The sequence below is a fragment of the Streptopelia decaocto genome, assembly GCF_964273445.1.
Source record: "Streptopelia decaocto genome assembly, chromosome: 6".
NCBI lineage: Eukaryota > Metazoa > Chordata > Aves > Columbiformes > Columbidae > Streptopelia > Streptopelia decaocto.
Window position 1 is genome coordinate 47465648 of NC_138660.1, and position 22826 is coordinate 47488473.

The window sequence follows — 22826 nt, forward strand, 5'->3', positions numbered from 1 at the left end:
GCTATACAGACAGCACAAACTTATCTCACTTGACTCTAAAGTAAAGAAAATAATTGGTTGGATACTGTAGCAGAACGCCACTTATAAAGGAAAAAATGTCATTTGCTTGTGAAATGTTGTGAGTTGCACAAGATTCCTATTGTAGAGGTGATGAAAATATTAATTGAAAGCTCCAGGCCACCACTAAAAGATGCTATTATCCAAAGATCAAGGTCAAAACAAGAGTGTTTCACTGGATTTCTCAAAGGTCAAAAGAAAAATTTAATACTTAAATATATATATATACATTCATCAAACTGAAGTTATTCCAGAAACAGATTTGACAGAAGAGATCAAGCACAGTTTTCCCAGAAGTACAGTTTCTCAACTTAGCATTTTAATCTCTGCATTTTGCAGCAGGAACATGGTAATAGCTGGCATAAAATTAAGCCCAACTTTAAGTGGTATAGTTATGAGTAAAATAAAATAATCCAAATTAGTAATACAAAATATATGACTGTGTTTAAGTAACAAAACGAAAAAAAAAATCACATTTACTCTCCCTGAAAAGAGCTTCGCATGCATAAATTTTTGACATTTAAATAACTGCCTGGCTATTGGGTAGAATTCAATAATCATTGCATTTTAGATGAGTGGGGTAGAGAGGGAAAAAAAAATCACAAACACACAGATTGACAGTAGACTTTTATTAACATATCTTACAATGTTGATTACTGTATTCCTAGTTTTATACTCTTCTGATGTGTTATAAAGATTGATTTAGATTCTACAGTAATGTACTGTACTTAAATGATCATTCATACAGGATTTCACACCAGAATATTTGAGTAATACACGCACACATCACTCTAGTTGGGACCTGTTATTTTTCAAGGTTAGCGTAATAAAGTAGGATTAAAAAAGTTACGGGGGAAATCAAAATTCTTGTTTAGCAGCATGCAAGGATATTCAAGTACAATTTTTCAACCAAGTGATTTTATTGTTGTTGTTTTTTGTAAATTGACTGGTGACTAACTCACCAGTACTAAAATAACCACTCTCAAATACCCAAATGTTGAAGTTAAGGCTAATAGTTTTACTTCACATCCATATGCACAACCAGAGAACATTCCATTTTAAATAAAACACAGTACTCAAATTCTGGATACATTATCTCTTGTAAATATAGCATTGGAGCTTCAAACTATGGATTACTCAAGTTCATGAGCCCTGTAATAATGTTATGCTGGAGATGTAAAGAATCCTTTTGCTCTTTATCCACACTTACAAAATGGCCTGATATTCATAATGAGCAATGCAAAAATATTACAGGCAGAACTTATAATACAGTATCAAAAAAGTAGTATTTTGGAAAAAACACAGCCATTTAGTTGGTGAAACAGAGTAATTCTAATCTTACAGGAAGTACTGTAATACTTTTGAAATATATATATATTTATATGTTTGTATAAAAACCAGCATCTTTTGTTGTGGGTTTTTTTGAATTGCAGGTATCCAGAAAAGCTCATTGTATTTACTTACTTTTCCTTCTGTCTGTTCTCCTTGATTGCTCTACAGTCATTTTATTTCCCCTATACACTTTTCACTAGATAATGACTTCCACTGGGGAACTGCTTTCATTGTATACGTGGTTTTATCATAAGATGTTTTTATTTTACACATATAAATTTTATTTTACACACAAGCTATGAAAGTCAAAACTACCAGGAACTGCTTGGTAGTACTGTATGAAATAGCCAACAAATATCCAACACTTGTGAAAAAACATTAGTAGCAATATATTACATACCAGTATTTTACCTATAATCTTTCCTATCTACTTACATTGTGGGGTTTAGCCCAGTCATGCCTGTTCTCATCAATTTTTTACCCCTCTATGCTTAAACTGTTTTGGCATTCATCCAATGAGGCTGCACGCGCATTGGCTGATCATCCAGGCTATCTCGCATTTTTGTTTTCCTTTTTAGGAAACCAAGCAGAAAGAACAGTGATTACTCTAAACAAATACAATACGGAGAAACCTCCTGAAATGACAGGAAAGATACAAAATTATGTTTCATTTGTAGTATAGCCTGCACGTTTCCAACCCAATCATTCTGAAATATCTGGTTTGAAACAACAGGCAGGCTTATGGTTGTTACGCTTCTAACTGGGATCTGCCGCGTGGGGAACCATACAAATTCTCTACATACAGCAATTTCTGTATGTGTTATCACTAACAGTTTATTCAATTGATATGGAAAAAAATCTCCTTTCTGGGGAAAAGAAAAGAAAGAAAAGAATGTGTGTTCTGGAATACATTAGGAGTTATAAGATATCTAATTTACAGCTATTTCACTTATTTATGGAGAAAAAAAAATAAGAAATTCCTGAGAATGCAAAAGTTTTCAGTAATGCCTGAAATATTTCAATAGACCTCTCATGATAAGTGAAATACTCACCAAAATTCAACTTCCAGACCAATTGTTACCATGCAGTCTCACAACCATTTTACAAATCCTGTCTAATTACAAACGCATATCAAGCAAAAACCGCAAACCAACACAAAAAAGGCAAAGAAATTTTATGCAACATATTTAGTAGATGTAGTAGACATATACACTGTTTCAGCAAAAACTGCTAAAAACTCAACTCCATGCAGAGAAAAAAAAAAACCTGACAGCTATCCCTGGAGCCTCTAAACAACTGTAAGTAAAATTGTGCTTCTTAACAATAACGAGCTTTACAAAACAAAAGAAAAATGGACTACTGAGTGCAATCAGATTGCTCACATGATTTTGAGGATTTAATTTCAAATTATTGTATCATTATTCAGTAGCAACAGCAGCTAATCTTGCAAAAATTTCACATGTTGTCAAAGTTCCATTTCCCTTTTATGCCTACCCCAAACCAAAGAGCTAAACTCCCATTCAATTAAAGCTATTGTCAGTCAAGATGCGTTCATTCACCGTAACACCAGTGATATGGTGTGTAGATAATGATGATGATTTACAAGCCATTATAATGGGGCCCCCATCTTTTATTGATATGATCAAAAGTATGAGATACCCACTGCTGCTCAAGTACTTTGTATCTTTCCTTGCAAATGTAGAGAGGTTTACCACGCCTGTAGAAAAAAAAAAAGAAGAGAAAAACTAGTGATTAATTATTATATAACGAACATACAATTATTTTGCCCAGGGGAAGCATGCATTTTTATTGATGAGAGGCTTTTGGTTTTGTTTTTAGTAACTGTTGGAACTTCCCTTCCTCCCCTTGGATGGCAGAATCCAGAAAACACCTCTTGTTTGCTCAGGCACGTGTAGCTTGGAAGCTATGCTCCTTCCCTGCACTGGAATCCAACTGCAGCATTTGATTAAAGGCCAAAGAACAACTTTGGGATAGAAGTGTTTCCCAATGCAACACTTAGAACTGACTGTCATTGCAAATGGCAACATAGGAATCTGTCTGTTGGGTGCCTGGTGTGTACAGCTCAGTGATCATGACAACATCACCTCTAGGCCGAAAAAAAAAGTAGACATGAAAAAAAAGTCAGTCCAGTTTGCAGTAAATGTGGATTTTCAACTCAGTGAAGGTAGAGTATTGCATAACATTAAGTTGAAATACATACAGGAGTAATAATGAAACACACTTGTGATGAAAACATTACCTAAGATCTCTGTCTTCTTCACCATGTGCGTCCAGATAAACAGAACCCCAAAGGCAGAAACGATGGCCTCGTATGATAATGATTACAGATGCATTAATCAAAAGAAATATTCCTGTTCCAGCTCCACAGTTTTGAGAATGCTGTAATATTACAGATGTAGAAAGGAAAGAAGGCAAAGATTCTGTCAGCGTCTGTCAACTTTATAACAAAAGTATTTTTAAAATAGTAATTAGTTTTGTCTGAAATACCATACGACCTGTTATTTACTAAGAAACAGTTTGTCAAAGTTCTCCAAGCAAAGTATTAACTCCATGTTTTGTGCTGCCATAATAACACTTGCATACAAAAGTGGCTCCCTGCTCAAAAAGGAAGGATATTTGTTATCATGTAAAAACACAATTACCTAACAAAAATGAGCAAAAATATTCTCTACAATCTTTTAAATTTGTTGTTGCATAGCAAAGTGTATAGCATGGCCAAATATTTTTCACAGATGGAAAGAATAAGAGAAAATGTTCAGCAAAACTTAACATTATCTCTTTTACAATAGTCTCTATTGTTAAACATTTGCCTGCTCTGTCCATTCTCACAGATCTAATCTATGGCTATACAAATTTAGTAAATAGTATTTTTTAATAATTCTTGCTTGTCATTCATCTCTGTGAATGGCATGATCTGTATTCATCAATTAATCTTAGCAATTAAAAAAACATGCTCTTCCTATATAGTTTTATTACAATTACAGGCTATAATCCAATCAACTATAGTTCAATATAATTAATTATATAGATTTTTTAAAAAAATATAACTTCCTGTTTTCATGAAGCTTGACACCTTAAATCTAACTTAATTCTATTTTAAGTTTTACCTACCCCTCCTTCTCCTACCCTATTAGCAGTATGAGAGAGAAAGGTGAGTCAACCAATTTAAAAAAGATCCAGGATCCCTCTGAAATTTCTTTGGGTTTGATTTTATGCTCCGTTTGTAAATATCTCCCCAACAAATTCCACTCATAGTTTTGTAAAGCCCCTGTCGTTCCAGCAGACTTGAAAATTTTGCTTCTGAATTGAAGTCAAAGGCCTTAAAATGATGCTTATCTAGCTACAGTCTGCAGACCACTAGGAGATGGTCAGGTATATCAGAAATTATAAAAGGAGAAAAAACCAAACCCATACATTGATATTCTTATGTATGCAGAAATCAAGGAAACAAAACAGAGGAAAAATAAAATAACAGACGAACAATCAGAATGTAGATTAATTTCAATTGGCTACAATGGCTTTGTACGCATTTTTCAGACAGGTGAAATAGGCCATGGTCTTAAAATGGCAAATAAAACTGTTCTCTAGAATCCAGTCTAGGTCCAGTTATCAGAAATAAGCACTAAGCATTATACAAACATGTTTTGGAAAGAAAACCATTGAAACTGAGCAATGGAGTTAAAAATTATCCATGAGTGTGAGAATCAATTACAGAATTTGAATTAACTCTCTCTTACCAGTACACATTCACAGTAACTCTGTTGTTTGCAGCATAGTCCTTTCAAGCATACGAAAGTACCACAAACTAGACAAACAGCAGGATCTTTAGGAACCTTGGTACAAACACTACAAGTCTTTCTGTGATAATACTGAAAAATGGTATTATAATTCTCAGGCAACTGAAGGAGGCGTGGCAAGTCCCACTTAGGCTCCTGCATAAGCAACATCTACAAATAAGAGAAAAACAATGTATCAGTTCTACACATGCATTTATCTTTTCTAAGAGAACAGAATACCAAAGAAAGCAAGCATGCAGCTCAACAATCTCTCATTTCATCTGCATTTCACAAATTTAGAAGTCCAAAGTCACCTTGTAATAGTCACCTGCCTCTGGCTGAATGCCCTCCCCAACTGTGGTCACATTTCATCTTTTGTAACAGGTATGACATGGGCACTAGCCTTTTCCCAAGGACGTTTTCTAAATGTGACACTTAGTAAGCGCAAAAATCTTCATAGCTAAAACAAGAGGATTAAGAGTGATCTACCGGGAAAACTCCCACTCCCTACACTACGGTAGATTGGCAACATCAACACAGTATTGCCCAACCCTGGCACTAACTACAAAGCTGTCTCCTAGCTAAAACTTACCCTAAAACTTTCAAAACCAGAACTGAAGTTGGGCTCTCTACAAGCTATTTAAAGACATCTGCCTGATTTTCAAAACTCTCTTGCACACATAAATTTTGAAGCCATTAAGAACTTGCCAGTACTCACAAATTTTGGCAAGGCAGGCCACTACCTAAACACTGGTTTCCGAGCCTAAGTCTTCTCTTTTGCTCTTAAAAACAGTCCATTTTTTTAAAGACAGTGATGTGTTTTCCTTCAACCTACTTGTTTTTACTGTGTTTATAATTGAGGAGCATAGGAGTCAGATGGGATCTTTCTTGCAAGGTATGAAATAAAAAAAAAAAAAGGAAAATATGCATTTGTACCCAGTTCCTTTTCAATCATGAAAAGAACGTTACCAGTTTCACTGCAGTCTCTCTCACATGCCTATCAAGTTGGCAGCAACTGTGGAGTATTCAAATTTTCATCCACAATGGCATGTTTGTAGGCATGAATTAGGCTAAGACAGGTGCAGATCACGCTGCAGACCGCAGAACACATCTGGCTTGCCTCTTTGACACCATCAACTTAGGAGAGGGCGACCTGAATTGTTGAGATGCAGCTTCTTCATAAAAACAATGCAATGATGTTGAAACATTTCACAACTGATATTCCAATTGCACTGATTCAAGCCTTGGTATTCTTTCTTTAACCTTCAGAGAAGATGTACTGTCTTTCATCAGTTAACTATTAAACATTTTTTATCCTTTTGATCTTTTTCAGTATTGCAACTAAAGGTGCTCAAAAATATCAATAATGTCTAATAGCCAAGAAAAACTGCTGGTATTTTCTGAAAAGCCAAAATTTCTACTACATGTCCTTGATATGCTTCAGGTACAGAAGACATGGGTACACTTAGTATCATCTAAGGATAATGGTTTTATTTTCTGTCTCCAGTAATCATATATATAAAAAAACCAAAACAAAACAGATTTTCTTATTTTTGTTTTTAACCCATCCAATCCATATCCACTAACTAATATTTCCAATTACAATTTCTCTCTCATTTACAAGTCAGTTTCTCAGATCCTTATCCAAAACACCAGTGTGTGCGCATAGTGAATCAGACAATGAAGAGCTGCCTCCACATTGGTACTATTTTGAACGAAGTAATTTTGCTACATACCTTTACTTGATCTGGATGCGTATCTGAAAATGACACCAATTCTGAGCACCACTGTGATATCATGTCAAATGCTGGCACTGGCCAATCGAGACAAGAGGCACTGGTGAACTGATGAGCCGACTGAAAAGATGGTAAAAGACCCAGGCAGCTTGCAAGAACTGTGAATTCTTCATCTTCCTTTTACGTATGAAACCAGAGAGGTTTAGATTAATACCTACACTCTGAATTTTTAAATAGTTTATTAAAAATGCATCTATTCCAATAAAAACAGTAAAGACATTCTAGTATAATAATGCTAATAGTAATGTTCAGAGACATAGAGAAGCTTTCATTTTTCCCAGATTACCTCAAACTGGATGCTCAAATTACAAGAAAAATGGTCAGAATTAAAAAAAAAAAAAAAAAAAAAAAGAAGAATAAAACCAAACAAACCAACCCACCCAAGCCAAACACCAGACAAACCCACAAATCTAACAAACACAAATTAAAAAAAGAAAACCCCAAACTTCCCAATAATTTTCTTCCTGTTCAGCACGCATATTGGTTTGTAGCTGTTTTAGAGATGAAATGGATTGGAGGCAAGGAAATGAGGGAGCTGACCTACAACAACTCAAATCAGTCAGGGAACTGAAACATAATGGTCTACTAATGCAATGTCTCCGAAGTCCTAGTGTTAACAGGCATTAAACAAAATCAAGACTGAATTCCAGTCTGTGTGGCAATTAAGACATCTCTGCAAATGCTGGACAAGTTTAAAAAGTATGTTGGTATTTTTTAAGACAGGCATCTGTGATTGAATAAAATAAGCGTGTATTTGCTGGATTTTAAGGATATAGCACTATTTTTCTGGGAAGCTGAGCTGCCTTAAAAACAAATACATGGAAGAGAAATACTGCTGCAGAGCAATGCTGTGAAATATAATAAAAAAAAAATCTTAGGATGGGAAATATATGCCATGAAAAAGACACTTGAAAAGGCTAATTTTTCATTCCTAGCTTTTAAACGGAAACACTTGAGTATGCTCCTCTCTAATCTGTACCTGGCAACTAGGTAAATCCCCTCCAAAAAGATGGTGTTGAAGAAGACTCGTGATCCTGAGGAATGGCAGGCAGAACTGCTGCAGATCGCACTCTACAGAATCAGGATTTACCTGCGGGGGAAAGAAGCAATTACTGAATTCCACCCCAGAAAAACTGTCTCCTATGTAAGAAACTCCAATATGAACCAAACAGTTTTTAAGCATACTATATAAACCACTGCATCAAGCATACATTCTGTAGGCCAGCATTTCACTAATAATCTGAAAGAACTCTGGGTTTTCTTTCTCCCTTGACAAATGTTTTTTCTACTTAAGTATTCAGTTTGTCAAGTTTCTGAAAGGTCTTTCATACATATGATTAAAACCCACAATTAGTAGTAGTATTTGTCAATAACTTTTTCAACAAAGCACTGGCCACATATGATGTTAGTAAAAGAAAGATTTGCACAGGCAAACTGTCTCAAAGGGATGTCCTTTGATCTAGAAAACAGAGAGTTGTATTGCACTCTTTAGCAAGATCAGAGAAAAATTACTGCAACAAGAAGGCTGAAAAACTTAAATAACAGACAGAAAGGGGACATGCTAGGTACATTCTCAAGAGATTTGCCAATACCACTGTTAATTCTTCAGTCTCTTGTTCTTCATATATCTTCCCCTTAGACAGCTCACTAATCACGTGGCCCAGCAATACTTCCCAAGATTTTTCCCCACTGGATGTATTCTGCAAATAAGAAGGAAAGAAATCCAAAGTGCACTGGTCATGAAAAGGACAAAAAGTTCCTGTAAAAGTAGCAGTGATGATGTACATTTCCTTTTCATCAACACATGCATCTTGTCCTACAAAGATACACATTGTATTAAAAAACCAATTCTACAGAAAGCTCACAGAGTGAAATGTGAATTGCTACTTCAGTTACATATGTTCTAAACTGAGTGTTATATGAGAGAACTTTTATAATGTTCCACTTCTCACATTTTTTCTGTTTACTTTAAAACTGAGAAGGTTCACTTCTTGGATTCTTTGTGTTTTGACTGAATCTGAATTCCAATCCAACTAATTAAAAAAATACAGTAATTTTTAAAAATGTACCAACCAGAACAAATTACAAAACACTTGCTATGTATCTTAGATTGCAACAAGTCTATCGAAAATGGAAAGTTGTGTTTGGAATGAGCAATATCTACTACAGATAGGAAAAAGTATTTAGTGGAAAGAATAAATAGCCATTTAACTTTGTGCAATAGTATTTACATTTAAAGGCAATTATAGCAAGCCATCAGAAATAGAAAGCAGTATTCCCATAAAGATTTTTCTTCTAATTCATAACAAATTATACCCAGGAAAAACATGATTGGATGTGAATTTTGATCTCTGTTAGTATATAATCAACACAACAAACAACGAGGGAGTGGAATGCTACTGGGATACTTTAAAAAAAACCCAAAGCAAGGAGGTGAGATTAAACATACAAAGGCTTCAGTATATAACAACATATATAATTAATCAGTTTGTTTCTTTAGTGCATTTAGACATCAATTACAGTTGTTATTTTAGATGGGGTCTTCACCTTTCAGCATCGGGAAGGCAGACTTGTTGCTTATGCTCATAGTCTTAGAACCAGAAGGCCACATAAATAAATTGGCAGTTAGGACAAACCTTTCGTCTACTTCATTCCTGGCAGTTTATTCCACAGGCATTTGTGCTTCACATGACTATGAACTAGAGTGAAGTTGGGAATAAGAAGTAGAATATCCACCTCCCAGCCTTGCTGAGAAATTAAACTCTTAATATTGTGTAATCATTCAGCATGAAGACAGAGGAAAGACTTCCGCTTATGCTTAATGTCTGGAACACCAAACTGTAAAAGTTACTTCACTTGGCAGTATCCACAGACAAAAGGTAAGTAAGGTGCGATCTGTGTAGTCATCCTGGGATCAAAACGTCAATATTATAGCACAGAAGAAAAAGCCAGCTTGAACCATAATTTTAAACCATTTGGGCCTCAAGAAACTTCAAAGGAAGAATTTGGATTCCTAAACTAAAACCCAGCTTTCCTCGTGATGTGCAAAGAGCAAGAATTAATCTGAGGACTATGGCTAGGCTCAAGAAGAGAGGGGCTGGGAGAAAGGAGCAGGGAGCTGTGCGACTGCCACTGGCCAGTCCTCAGCGCTCAGGAGTCTCTTGCACACACATGGGGTCCAGGCAGCAACGTTATGCAGGAGGAGGAGCAGGAAACTGGAAAGACATCTGGGGAAGCGCAAACTTGCATGTGAGACTTTCACAAAGCCTCTGCACTTGGAGTGGGATGGAAGCTAAGAATGAAAGTGTATAGGAGTCCCTGAATGCCTGAGGACCACACAGAGATCACCCTAAGCACATACTGCCAAGCTGCTCTCAGAACTTGGACCTTTGTCCACATGACCTACATGAGACAGACAAGAAGGAGGAAGATGTTTTCAAGAGGGTGAGCTGCTGTAAGTATAGCACTTATCAGCAGGCAGCAGTGTTCTTATCTAACTCTTTTGCTCTCCCAGTTGGAAAACTCAGCCTTGAATGGGCTTCTCACAGTAAAAAAGTCAAAATTCTCAAACTGACAGAAGTTGATCTGTTGTGTTATTTGAGTTACACTAAATCACAACAGCCATTCATAGTAACATACTGTTTAATGTGCTACTATTTCCCACTCAGCCTTATCATCCAGCAAAGACCAGCACATTAGTGAAAAGACATTCCGTTTTAGTGGAGTTTAACATCAAGAGAGATGGCTACTTCATAAATCCATCACCTAAGCCATCACCATAATTTGCAAGCCTCATGTACATAGTACTTTGTGTGAAGCAAATACTTTCACATGCTTGCATAAAAACATCTTAGTATTAACAAGTAGCAAGCCCACCAACTGCATGCCCTGTCTATTTTCATACAATAAAACCTCTCACTGTAGACGGAAAATGAAGCATTGTAAATATATGTTCAGCTGAATTCCAACCTCTGCTACTAAGAAAAATGCAGTCCTTGTTTATCATATGGACTACAAAAGCATATAAGCTGGTAACACTTTATTCATATGCATTCTACCACAAACTTCAAAATTATCTATCACTTGGGAATCACCCAAGTGAACAGAAAAATGGAAAATACCCTCACCAGCAACAATCTCAAGCAAATGTTCTTGAAAGTCTAAGAAAAGAAGAGGGTAGAGAGGGAGCTAACAAAATGCAGTACTGCCCAGTGATCCCAAATGCTCAATGCAAGTCCAGAAGAAAAGCATCGCACACAGTAGCAGCTTGGCCAGCAGATAATTTGTCTTCACTGCCTTGGAGCTGTGACTGATCAGTACGACAAATCCAACTTACATGTGAAAAGCAGGTCATGCTTCTCAGTGTGCGTTTTGTTTAACTGCCAACATAATCTAAAGCGCAGCTGCTGTATAAAGGTGTTTTCCTCCTCCCATTTCCTCTCCTGGCCCCACACTTCCATCCTTCCCCTTGGTCTGGCACTGGCTCTCTTCTGACCTTCTGGGGAATCAATCCATGGAGCAGAAAAACCAACTGAGGGATTAAATGAATGTTGGTGCCAGTGCAGGGAACTGTGTCTTTTGGTGGGAATGGGCATTCAATCAGCTGAACTGAAATAGCAAGATGCGCCTTCACTTCACTTGTAAATATGACCAAAAGGCAAGGAAATGATAGTGAAATATCTACCTGCCTAGTCTACAAATTTCCTTCTTTGCCTCTTTATCACATGGGCCCTCTAGACCACATATTGAGAGATATTTATATGGCAAGCCACAAATAGCATGAAAAATAAGATGACAACAGAGTTTTTTTTCACCACCAACAAGTTTGCCGGCTTTTGCCGTGAAGCAGTACATTAGATCAACCCACAATTTACCTAGAGAGGCTCCAATTTCACAGGAAGGAGAGCTCTATTTACCCAATACCATTGCAACAAACTAAAGACAGAAACTTTAGAGATACAGTCTCAAATCTGAAATTCAGTTCTGGAACTAGATCATCATTGTGAATCTCTTCAGTCTCATCACATACCAAAACCTGCAAAAATTGCACACGCAGAAACAAAACACTGGGTTTTTGCAAGGCAAAAGCAAATTATTATATGCAAAGCACAAGTACCTGTTACATTCCTATCAGAAATACATAAGCAAAATTTCATAAATATTTTAATAAATTAACCAACCTTTTTGAGAGCTCCTGACTCCTTCCATGCCATCCTTTCTTCAGCACTGCATTTAACAGAAAATGCTGCCAAGGCTTGAGTATACAATAAAGTGAACAGCACTTTTATAATGCAGGTGAAGTGTTCTGTAAAACAAAGAAAGCCACTTTTAAACACTTGATATTTTTAGCAAATAAACTGATTACAGAGTCTCTAGCTAATGGAAATGACGCTTCTCAAATGAAAAGCAAGTGCTACACGAAAAGTACAAATCCCCAAAACATACAGAACAACATAAATATATTTACTGGCTTTCAAAAATTATTTGGCAGCTGTAGTGAACGGAACAAGTACAGGGCAAGTAATTTTCCACTGCTCCGTATGTTCATCTTAATCCTGATCGGCAGTGACTTCCTCCTAGGGACCTGGTGATACTACAAAATTCTGTTTTGTCCAAACATTACATGAAGTTAAGCTACTGATTACTGATAGCTATGACTAATTGGGTGCTGCAGATGTAAGCAAATGCATATCCTACCATCTCTTCTGGCAATGATTAAATCATCTGGCGTAAGTTACATTCATACAAATACCAGAAAAGTTAAGTTCCCAAAGACAGACACTGAGCATACTTGAGTTTGTATCTCTTTGCTTCCAGATACGGGTCCGGCCACATAAGGCTTGCTGCAAACCACTCTTTGGCGAGTCCCTATTACTGGACCTCATGTGAATACAGAAGAAGATGAAAGACTGCCTGCCATTTTAGAACTTACCTTTATTTGTTTACAATTGTTCATAATATTTAAAGGATTATTACCTCCTACTCATAGGCTGCAGGAGAAAGGTTTTGAAATCTTTTTTGGGGAAGCTAGCAACACAGGTAAAATAAGACTTCCTAAAACTGGAACAGGAAAAAAGGCTGAAATGAAGATACACTAGCAGTCCATTTTCTCTTTTTACTTTAGGTTGTATTTCCCATCCCAAATTATCTAATTTTTTAAAATCTTGGTAGATCAAAGAAGTTTCTCTCATCAGTTACACCGTTCCTTAAGCACAAACATAACTATAATATATATCTAAACCAATGTATGCAAAAATGAGTGTTTTAAAAAGTCCTTTCAGGCTTTGAAGTCAAGCAAAACAATTTTATTTACATAAGCACCTCACAGAAATTAGGTTAAATTCATTCTTTCTTCCCAAAGGGTTTAAACACGCTTTGTATATGAAAATGAAAAGCAGGTAAGGGAGATGAAACTCATCGCTTCTCCTTCCTTAGCCAGGATTTGAGTACACAATTAAATTTGTGAAATCACAATTGCTTTTGTATGTAATAAATCTTTACAAATCAAAACAGACACAGATTTTAAAACTTTATATGCTACTGAATATATACAATAAGCACAATTTAAGCACTTAAATGATAATTTGTAACTATGTAATTAAAAGCGTACTTTTCTCTGTACTATCTTCCTATGGAGCTTCTGTTACACCTGACAAGGAATGCTGCTATACTTCATCTGCCCCATTCTAGAGCAGGTAGCACTATAATGTTTTTTCCTGTCCAGTTTCTGCAGAAATAGAATTCACCAATGCCATTAGATCTCCAGGCCCTACTACTTTCCTCTGCAGAAACCTCAATTTTCTTAGCAATCCTCCTCCTAAGGAATAACTGCAGGCAAGCTTCCAGCAAATTTTCTAGGACTGGTATCTACCAGAATAAACCACACTCTGTCATAGCACTGTAAGAATTGCCTCTTTGGCCTGAGCTACAGTCTATAGTCGCAGCTAGAACTGAACTGAAGCACTGAGTCAGTGACAGGCGAAAGCCACTAAGCCCGATGGCACCCTGTGCCAGCAGGAATGGAAACGGCTGCACCTGCAGCAGCCCCAGAGCACGGGGGGCATTCCCGGACCTGCCCCAGCCCCCTCCCCCGGCCAGCCCCCGTTCTGCCGAGGGGATGGCGCAGCGCTCAACACTGGCTGCCTCAGCACCCTCTGAAACTATCACATTTTTTTAAATCTGTTTTTTGTTAAATATTATTACTTCTTGTTTCTATCCCCACCTTGATACTTATTGTTCAATTCACTGGAAGTATTATATCTAGTGTATATTACGTTTTTAAAAATAAATTTATGTTCTTGTATTTACTTACATGTACGTGACTCATTAATTACTACAAATTACATTTTTGGAGAAGCCAGAATTAGACAAGAAAACACTATCTCCTACATTTGGGTTACCATTTGGGTCACCCTTAAGAAGTCTTGACTTCTGCACACTTGGTTTTTTTTAGGAAAATACCACAGGAGCAGCTCAGAGGCCGCACACTGTGTCAGCAACACCCAGGCTTTGAAAACAAGCATTGAAGAGTCACAAACACATCCCATGGGAGACATAAAACACCAGTCAGAGGATCAATGATTATTTTATGACTATGTATTACCTCTCATTTGCAGAATGCAAAATATTTGACAGCTGTAGGTATCCATAAACCTGGAGCTGTTACACTTGTCTCCTGCAAAGAGCGATCTTATTTACCTTTTCACAACACGTGTGGGGGCTGCGTGGTGTTTTCCTGCAGCCCTCTTGGTGGAGGCTGTGGGTTCGCTACATCTTCCGTTTGATGTAATAATTCTAAAGAGTGTTATTACCTTTGTATGCTGTGGAGTAAACTATGGGACTGCCAGTCCCTTCTGTTGCAGATGAGATACTATGCAACATTCTGCACTAAAATGCACTCACGACTTCTGTGTTTCTATGTAAAAAACCTAATCTGATGTTCTGACAGTCTAAAAGGTATATTATTGTGGCTAGGCCATTATAATCAAAACAGAGGTTAATGCAGAATTTTTGTTCTTATTTTTGAATAATATTGAGAAATGCTTTTATGTTCTTATTTTTAGAACTTTTGGAACCAAATTACTTCAACGCATCCCAACCATTATATGCATTAAACAAACGCCCTTAAAAATAAAGTTTACACAAGGAACACTTCTAGAACTCTAATTTTAACATTAGTAAAAGAAATGTGCAGATGAATAAACCTATTACTAACAATATGCATCTTTTAATTTCAGTATAAAGTTAGATGATATTTGTTGGCAGGCAATGACTGCAGAAAGAATCCACAAAATGAACCAAATGCAAAATTAAGGACCTAGGACCTTTTCTAGTGAATTCAGAAGGGCATCTTTATATAAATAACCTTTGAAAATATTCTTCTTGATCTAAAGCTTCAACAGTTACTTGAAAAAATAACTTCAGAACAAAGGGAGACAGCACTGAACTTCAGATAATCCATGAAAGGTAAATTGAAAGTTCCAGGATAGAGATAAATATTTCAACTTCCACATTGAAATTGGATACCATTCAAGCTGATTACATTCGTTCTATATTTAGTCAAGATCCTTATCCGATCATTAAAGAAAAGTGCTAGCATTCGCCTGAGTGCTGCTTGCTGCAGTTTGTTGCACGTCATTGAAACTTTACAGAAAAAGAACGTGTCAGAGCATCCAGGTCAGGTTCTTCAGCACCAAGGCTTACCAGAATTGCCAAAGAAAGGGAGTGAATTGAGGTGTTACACACCAGAGAAGAAAACCTCTCCCACAGTCCACAGAGGTTGGGCTAAACTCTCAAAACCAAGTTGGAGCACATCCACCCCTCCCAAATCACAGATCTCCTCAAAGCAGCCCTGTGGCCTGTCAGGGCAAGGCCCAGCTGTGCCCCAAGGCTGCTGAGGGATGCTCCGAGCGCCGCGCCAGGCCACTGCTGGCCAGCTGGCCACCTACTGCAGCCTCAGGCACACTCCTGCTCACCCAGAGCCCAGGTTTTACACACTTTGCCACAGTACAATATTTTTCATGTTCAAAGCAAAGCAGAAAATGAAATCACTGAAAGCTACGAGACTCTGCACTTCTAGAAATCTGGCCGCAGGGCTCCCAAGTCAGGTGCTGGGAAAATAAAATTCTTTGCAATTAATGGTAACAAAGAAGAAAGTCCAATTTGTATTAAATGACTTGTTCAGCATATAGAAACTGTGCTGCAGGAAAGGGTGGTGGGGGGCATTGAATTCAATTTACAAGGGCAGATTTAAGTTTGTTAACCACCAAGGCACTGTCTCCGCTTCCATACTACCTTTCTTCACATGCAACACCATTTTCTGTTTGTGCAAGAAAGGACCTAGAAATTCTAAAAACAAAATACTCATTTTCTGCAGAATCCCAATTCACACCACCATGAATGATGTCCATCCTCTGCACAACTGTCACAGAATTAAATCAGAAACTCCTACGGGGATTATTATGTATGTAGTCTTGCACAATTTCAAAATGCTGAGCTTATGAAGCCTTAAAAAGCTTTGCCCATGTTCTAGTGACAAATAAAAATCTAACAAGTTGTTCTAGTATCTTGAACGCAGCTTTTATTTTGCTGGTTACACTACAGAGGAGACATACATTATCTTCCTCATTCCCTACTTTGTAAATTGTTAAGTGCTTGTAAATGCTATGACCTCCACCACAATGCTTCCCTCATTTAAAAAAAAAAAAAAAAAGAAAAAAAGAAAAAACAGTAGTGCTCTTTCTTTGTGATGTGTTCAGATCAGTTTTCCTCTCTGAATGAAGAGGCTGAACAGTGATGACATTTTTATTGCTTTAATCAATGTTGGATTGAAAAAGATACCAACACCCATCCGAAAGAGAACCGGGTAGTTTATGTGATTCCTAACGCTATATCTGAAAGACAAGAGAAGTAGTTTGGGTCCTCCTTACAGAACAGTCAGTGTTTGTAGGAAACATAGTAAACAAAAGGGATTTCGAGTACAAACATGAAGATTGAATACCTGATGAACTGGTTTAGTTTCCTGTAAGGACACAAACACGGTTTCTCTGAATACATCCACATACCTAATAAATGACACTGCAAAACCAGTCCCATTACAGGAGAGTGTCCATGCTAAAAGAGGAAGAAAATCTTCAATGGAGTCCAGGCCAAGCCCATGAAAATGCCATAGCAGCACAGAAAGTTCAGGAAGCAGTTGGGTGAAATGTAGATTTTTTTTCTTTCACCCGTCACTGACTTGCTGCGTGACCCTGCACAAGGCATTTTACCTTTTCATGCCTCAGCTCCCTACCAAGAACTAATGACATGAAGTTCAACTCTGTGACTTATACACCCATTACAGAAGTCCTAAACAAATTTGTTATGTACCATTTTTCTGAACTGCATCCTACACCCCAAGACAAAGAAATCATGAAAGACTTTCTTTTTATTCTGCCTAACCATTCTGATGAAACAAAAATTAGAAAGATAAATGGCAATTTATTTCCAATTTAATGCTTAGCAGATTTGAAGTGGTTACACATTCATCTTCCTCCTGCCACTTGCCATTTCCCTTTCAACTGCAACACACACTAAACCTCAGAGCAACAGCAAAACATGTTGCTGATATGTCATATTTTACAGAATTCTCCACAGGATGCCTATTAATTGCACACTGTCTTTCCTATGATAAGCTATACTTTTATAAACAGTGTTTTTCAATGCTTGAATATAAACTGCAAAAAGATCATTGCTTGTACTTCGGATTCACCACTCCCCTTTATTTCAGAAGATGTTAGTCTTGTTAAACTTTTGTTTACTGCTTTTGTTAAGTCCTTCCAAGAAAAGCTAAGTTAAACTGTAGTTTAAAAAAAGTACATTTTAAACAATAGACTGCCTATTCAAAAATGTTTTATTTTCCTAGTATTTTCATATTCTAATAATTTATTGCACATACTTAATCCATAAAAATGTACATTGAATTGAAAAAAACCCACCCATTATGTCAACAGATACACACAGAATCAATTGAGCCAAATCTGAGCATTCAATAGTGAGGACTGAACAACTCTTAAGTGGAAACAGAGCTTCTACTGTACTTTGTAAGTTAGGTGTATGACTCGATAGGAGAATAGTCCCTGTATTTACCTATTTACACATTAACAAAACTCAGTAGGTGTCAGAATTGCCACACAGACACTAAAGCAGATGCTCTGTTCACTCTCAGTGTAGTGAAAAAGACATCTGTTTGTTAGTTCTCATTGTAAAATAAAGGTATAGTCAGAGACCAGAGGGTCTGACCTACCCATCTTCTAGAGTATATACTATTAGCAAGATGGACCAGGTTCATCTGTTCCTTTTATACAGAGAAATAAATTTAGGTTGATTTTAGTAATGAAAAAAATTTAGATCTTAACTCTCTATTTAATATTTATCCCAAATTATAATATATGCTGTCTATTGAAGTTGCTGCATTACAGCAATTATCATCTTCATATATGATCTGCTGTTATGTAAGACTGCTGCAGTGTAACCTCTGAAATTCAAACCAAATGACAATCTTTTGCCCCATGGCACTCAGTTCAACTTCAAGTATTGAGCTGCCTCTCTAAGCAAAGAGATGAAGGTCAAACAAAGGACACTGTTCCTTCAGTAAAAGTACTTAATAGTTTTTGCTCAGCTCTTGTATCTTTACCGACTAGGCTGACTGATGAGGTGAGAAGATGGGGGACACAGATAAGCCTGTCGACCCACAACAAAAATTCTGTTCAATGCCACCTCCTGTAGATACGGCAGAAACCTTATTTTAGAATACACAGTAGACAAGCTACAATTTACCATCCTGGAAATCACCATGAATGCACCTTCATCTACATAATGATCCAAATATATGTATTTTTGTAACATACCTTTGTGCAATGGTTGAGGCATGGTTAGAATCTGGATAAGCAAAAGGGATGAGACATCTCTGTAAAGCACAGGAACTTCTGGCAGCTCCTCACTTACCAGCCTGGAAAGAAAACCCAAAGAAAATAACTTCTGATACTATAAGCCCATTTTTAATTTTCAGATTTTATTTTGCATTTTAAATATTATTACACTTTATATTAAGCCTACAGAAGCCAAATACCTGACAATTTGCTAACTGGTCTTGATTTTAAAACCATTTAATGTTACTACTGGATTGTAATAACTCAAGATGAAATCACCATTTGAGAACCTGATTCTTGTTAAAGTACTTTGAAACTTTCCAAAACTGACTGAAGTAGTTATGTATATGTACAGAATCGGGGAACATCCAGTATTTCACTTTTAGAACTTGTATTCTAAAATAAGAAAATATACTGCCGAGTAACATAATAACTTAATGGGTTTTCAAAGCATGGCATTTCACAAGTGTACAGATCTCCATGATGTAACACCAACAAATCCTCAGGTTACACTTATGTTACAGGAATTGCTCCTATTGGAGAATGCCAAGACCTTAGAAAAGATTTTGCTTTCCTTTATGTACGGAAATGAAGATTCAAGCAGCCATCACAGGTGGGATTATGCAATCTTACCCATAGTCTTTATTTTAAACCTGTATGGCTAGAAGGACAGCAAATAAACACATATGAGATACTGCAAACTTTTGAACTCTTTGGATTCACTGAATGACATAAAATCCACTTGTAGTCTTATACTAAAATGCAGAAAATGCTTGCAGGTAGGAGGTAGTATTTTTCTAGCTTGGTGCAGCAATATTCAACAATACTCCAACCAACAGTATTCTACAGGTTCAATAGCCAAGTCAAAATGGTGAAATATCAAAGTGGCAAAAAAAAAAAAATCATTCTTCCCTCTGGAAGTGACAGGGAGTGTGAAGGAGATCTCACACAGGAGCAGGTGGTACAATGCAATATGGATCCTCCAACAGCCAGACACGAAGGTGCTGTTTGGGTTCTTATTGCCAGTCCCAAACAGTGGCGGTGGGAGCTGGATGGCTGCTGAATGCAGTAACCAAGGAGGAGATGTCTGTTCGCAACATTTATCTGTACTACTGCCACAGGAGCTGTATTGTGAGGCCTCGGTTTAACTGACCCTGACTCTCTCATGGAAAAAAGTCCTCGATGGCTTCTTACAAACAAACCCAAATGTTGTATAGGAAAAGCGCCACATGCTACTGTGTTCCTTTTGATTACCATGTGATTGAAATGCTGTTCTGAAAGGGCATGTTTTTTCTATCACTCCTTAGGCTTTTTCATCTTTTTTTCCTCCTCTTTTGTCATTCTTTTCACTGGTCAGAAATTGCAGAAAAAATGATTCTCCCTCTTCTGGTAGGAGCTTCCCTTACTTAGGGCAGCTATAGGCCTCTACGCCATGTGGCACCTTTGGAAGTTAGGAAATCAAAACACCTCTGGCCTGCTCCAGTTTCAAGGTTATCTTCATGCTTTCTTGTAGCAATTTTTCCTGTCCTGCAGGTAAACCACCACTGATAAAGCATGAGGGAGTTGTACTGGAAATAGATGTACATCCTTATTACGATCTACACCCCAAAGCACAGCCTCACTCTCCTCCTTTTGGTTGTTCCGCAGGACACTGTGGACCGCAGAGTTTCCCAACAAGGCTCTGAAGCTCTCACACAAGTACCCAAGTACAAACAGGCTGAGGAAAAAAACACACAGACAAGACATTTAAGCTCTCTTCTGTCTCAGCTCTGCCCTTTCAGAGCACGACTGCTGGATTGTTGAGTCTAATCATTGCCTCTTCCAAGAGCACCAAACTCTTCCTCTGATCCAACCCAGTTGCTGCTGGTGACTCCAGCAGCACAGCTGACGCCTCTCTTCATGAAGGTACCAGGGGCCCTTGGTGCCATCCATCACACACAGGTACAAAACGAGCTCTTAGAGATGTGTGTGGGAAAAGGTCGTCCACATGTGGTGGGATGTGCAGGCACATGTAACATCCCTAGTGCCTTCCAATAGCTCTGGGGATCCAGCCAGCCCAGCGTCTCCCACGTACACAACATGGTGCTGCTTTTGGAAGGAAACCCCGATGTTACTGGTTTAATGGAAACTCAGACATCTCCCTACAAAGGGCACTGTGAGGAGTCACGGTATGAATTGTAACATGCAGAAGCAGTCACTTAAGAGGAGGATTAAAACAACACTTCCGGTCATATTAAGTGTGTTATCCAACGATAGGTTTTCTAACTACTCTCCTTCCCCTCTCTCCCAGCTCAGTAAGGCACGTTCTGAAGCAATAATTTTATTAAATGGCACAACACTCTCCAGTGTGAAAATAAAGTCACAGAAAACATGGTCTGACAGGTCCTTTCGAATTTATGCACCCAAACAACTACAGAATAAACACTATCCATAATGCCTCTCGTTATAATTGATCATTTCATAAAATGATTGTTTTAAAACATTTATATTTGGGAGCCTCCTAAACAAAACCCAAATATTCTGAAATTCCATATGCTGAATCCTAAAGACAACAAATGGGGCAAAAATTTGTATAATGCTACCAAGTCTCATTTTCAAAATTTTCAGGCAATGAAGATGCTAATCTCACTAAGTCTCTCTAATTCTGCTTTTACCTACAGCTAGTTCTATTTTATTATCTATGACACTGAATTTTAAAACAACCCTCGTTATGTAAGGACTTTAAAATCAAGGACTATCTCTTAAATTACTTCTCACCTTTAATTTTTAATTTATATATAAATTTGGGAAGAAAATTAATTTGGAATAACATGAAGACAAAAAACTTAACTCTCTCTGGTCACATTTAGTTGAACACCTCTTTTTGAAAGGGGTATCAATAAAATTCAACAGTCATGTAACAATTAGGTCAAATATCAGTTCTGACAAAATTAGGAAATATTCTGATATATACAGAATACCGTGACTGACTAGCAACATCACAACTAAATGAATTCATTTTCACTTGCAGGACCAAGTGAATTCTTTGTCTAATTTATTCATTTCATATGTATCGGAGAAGTAAAGCTACATTAAATGTCAGGGTTTTAGATAAGCTGCTTCCGTTTACATCAAGCGCTGCAGCATATGAACTACTTAAAAACTGCTCTGTCATTTGTTAAGAGCCTAAGCAACTTCATTATGACAATGAAACTGAATTAATAAAATATGTTTAGAAATGCGTTTTATGGAAATTGCCCATCCTGTTAATCCCCAATGCATATGTGAAAGCTTGATAAATCTGACTTCACAAAAAAACTGTGCCACAGAAGCATTGAATAAAACGAAAGCACGTCCAATTTCAGATAGGACCAAAATAATGTAAAGTGATTCAAATGTACTATAGTTGCATGCTGTATCCATTAAAAAGGTGGGGGAATGTGGAAATAAAACAGCACAGTTCAAGATAAATATGTACCAACAAGAAAAATTAAAAATGCATTGCTTGACTTTCTCTGTGGAACTGACCTCTCCTCCAGTCCCAGGTAACTGGACTGCCCCTCTCCCTGTGCCAGCGCCTGAGCTGTGGATCAGCTGAGGGCTGAGCAGCTCTGCCTCTGTGTTCTGCATCCTCCTCCTGACAGAGGTTCATCGGGAATCACTTCTTTGGGAATGGATACAGAGGGACAGAAAATTCTGTTCTACTTTGAAACAAGCAGCGTTTGCTTATGGCCTTTCCTTACATATATGCTCCCCTTCCCCTCTTCTCTCAGCTAGAGACACTTTCCGTTTTGTTTGATGCAAACTCCGACTGATTATGAAGTTAGAAAGCCAATAAATAAAATGCAACTTTTGAGCCTCATACCTCTTCGAACTGTCAGATAACAGAAAACCTGAGACACAGGGCTCTGGATACAGCTAAACAAAGGCTTAATCAAGTACTGCAAATTTATTTT

General features: G+C 37.3%; 1 protein-coding gene across 1 annotated transcript in view; it reads right to left on the minus strand.

Moving 5' to 3' along the window:
- Positions 1-233: 233 nt before the first annotated feature.
- The window catches only part of UBR3 (ubiquitin protein ligase E3 component n-recognin 3), a 120285-nt gene continuing 97692 nt past the window's right edge, over positions 234-22826 (minus strand). Inside the window, exons 32-39 of the mRNA XM_082055473.1 lie at positions 18871-18971; positions 12163-12287; positions 8575-8682; positions 7962-8072; positions 6923-7099; positions 5148-5357; positions 3650-3789; positions 234-3106 (exon numbers count right to left, since the gene is read on the minus strand). Of these exons, the coding sequence (XP_081911599.1) occupies positions 2989-3106; positions 3650-3789; positions 5148-5357; positions 6923-7099; positions 7962-8072; positions 8575-8682; positions 12163-12287; positions 18871-18971 (1090 nt within the window). The 3' untranslated portion in view covers positions 234-2988. The remainder of the gene's footprint in view (positions 3107-3649; positions 3790-5147; positions 5358-6922; positions 7100-7961; positions 8073-8574; positions 8683-12162; positions 12288-18870; positions 18972-22826) is intronic.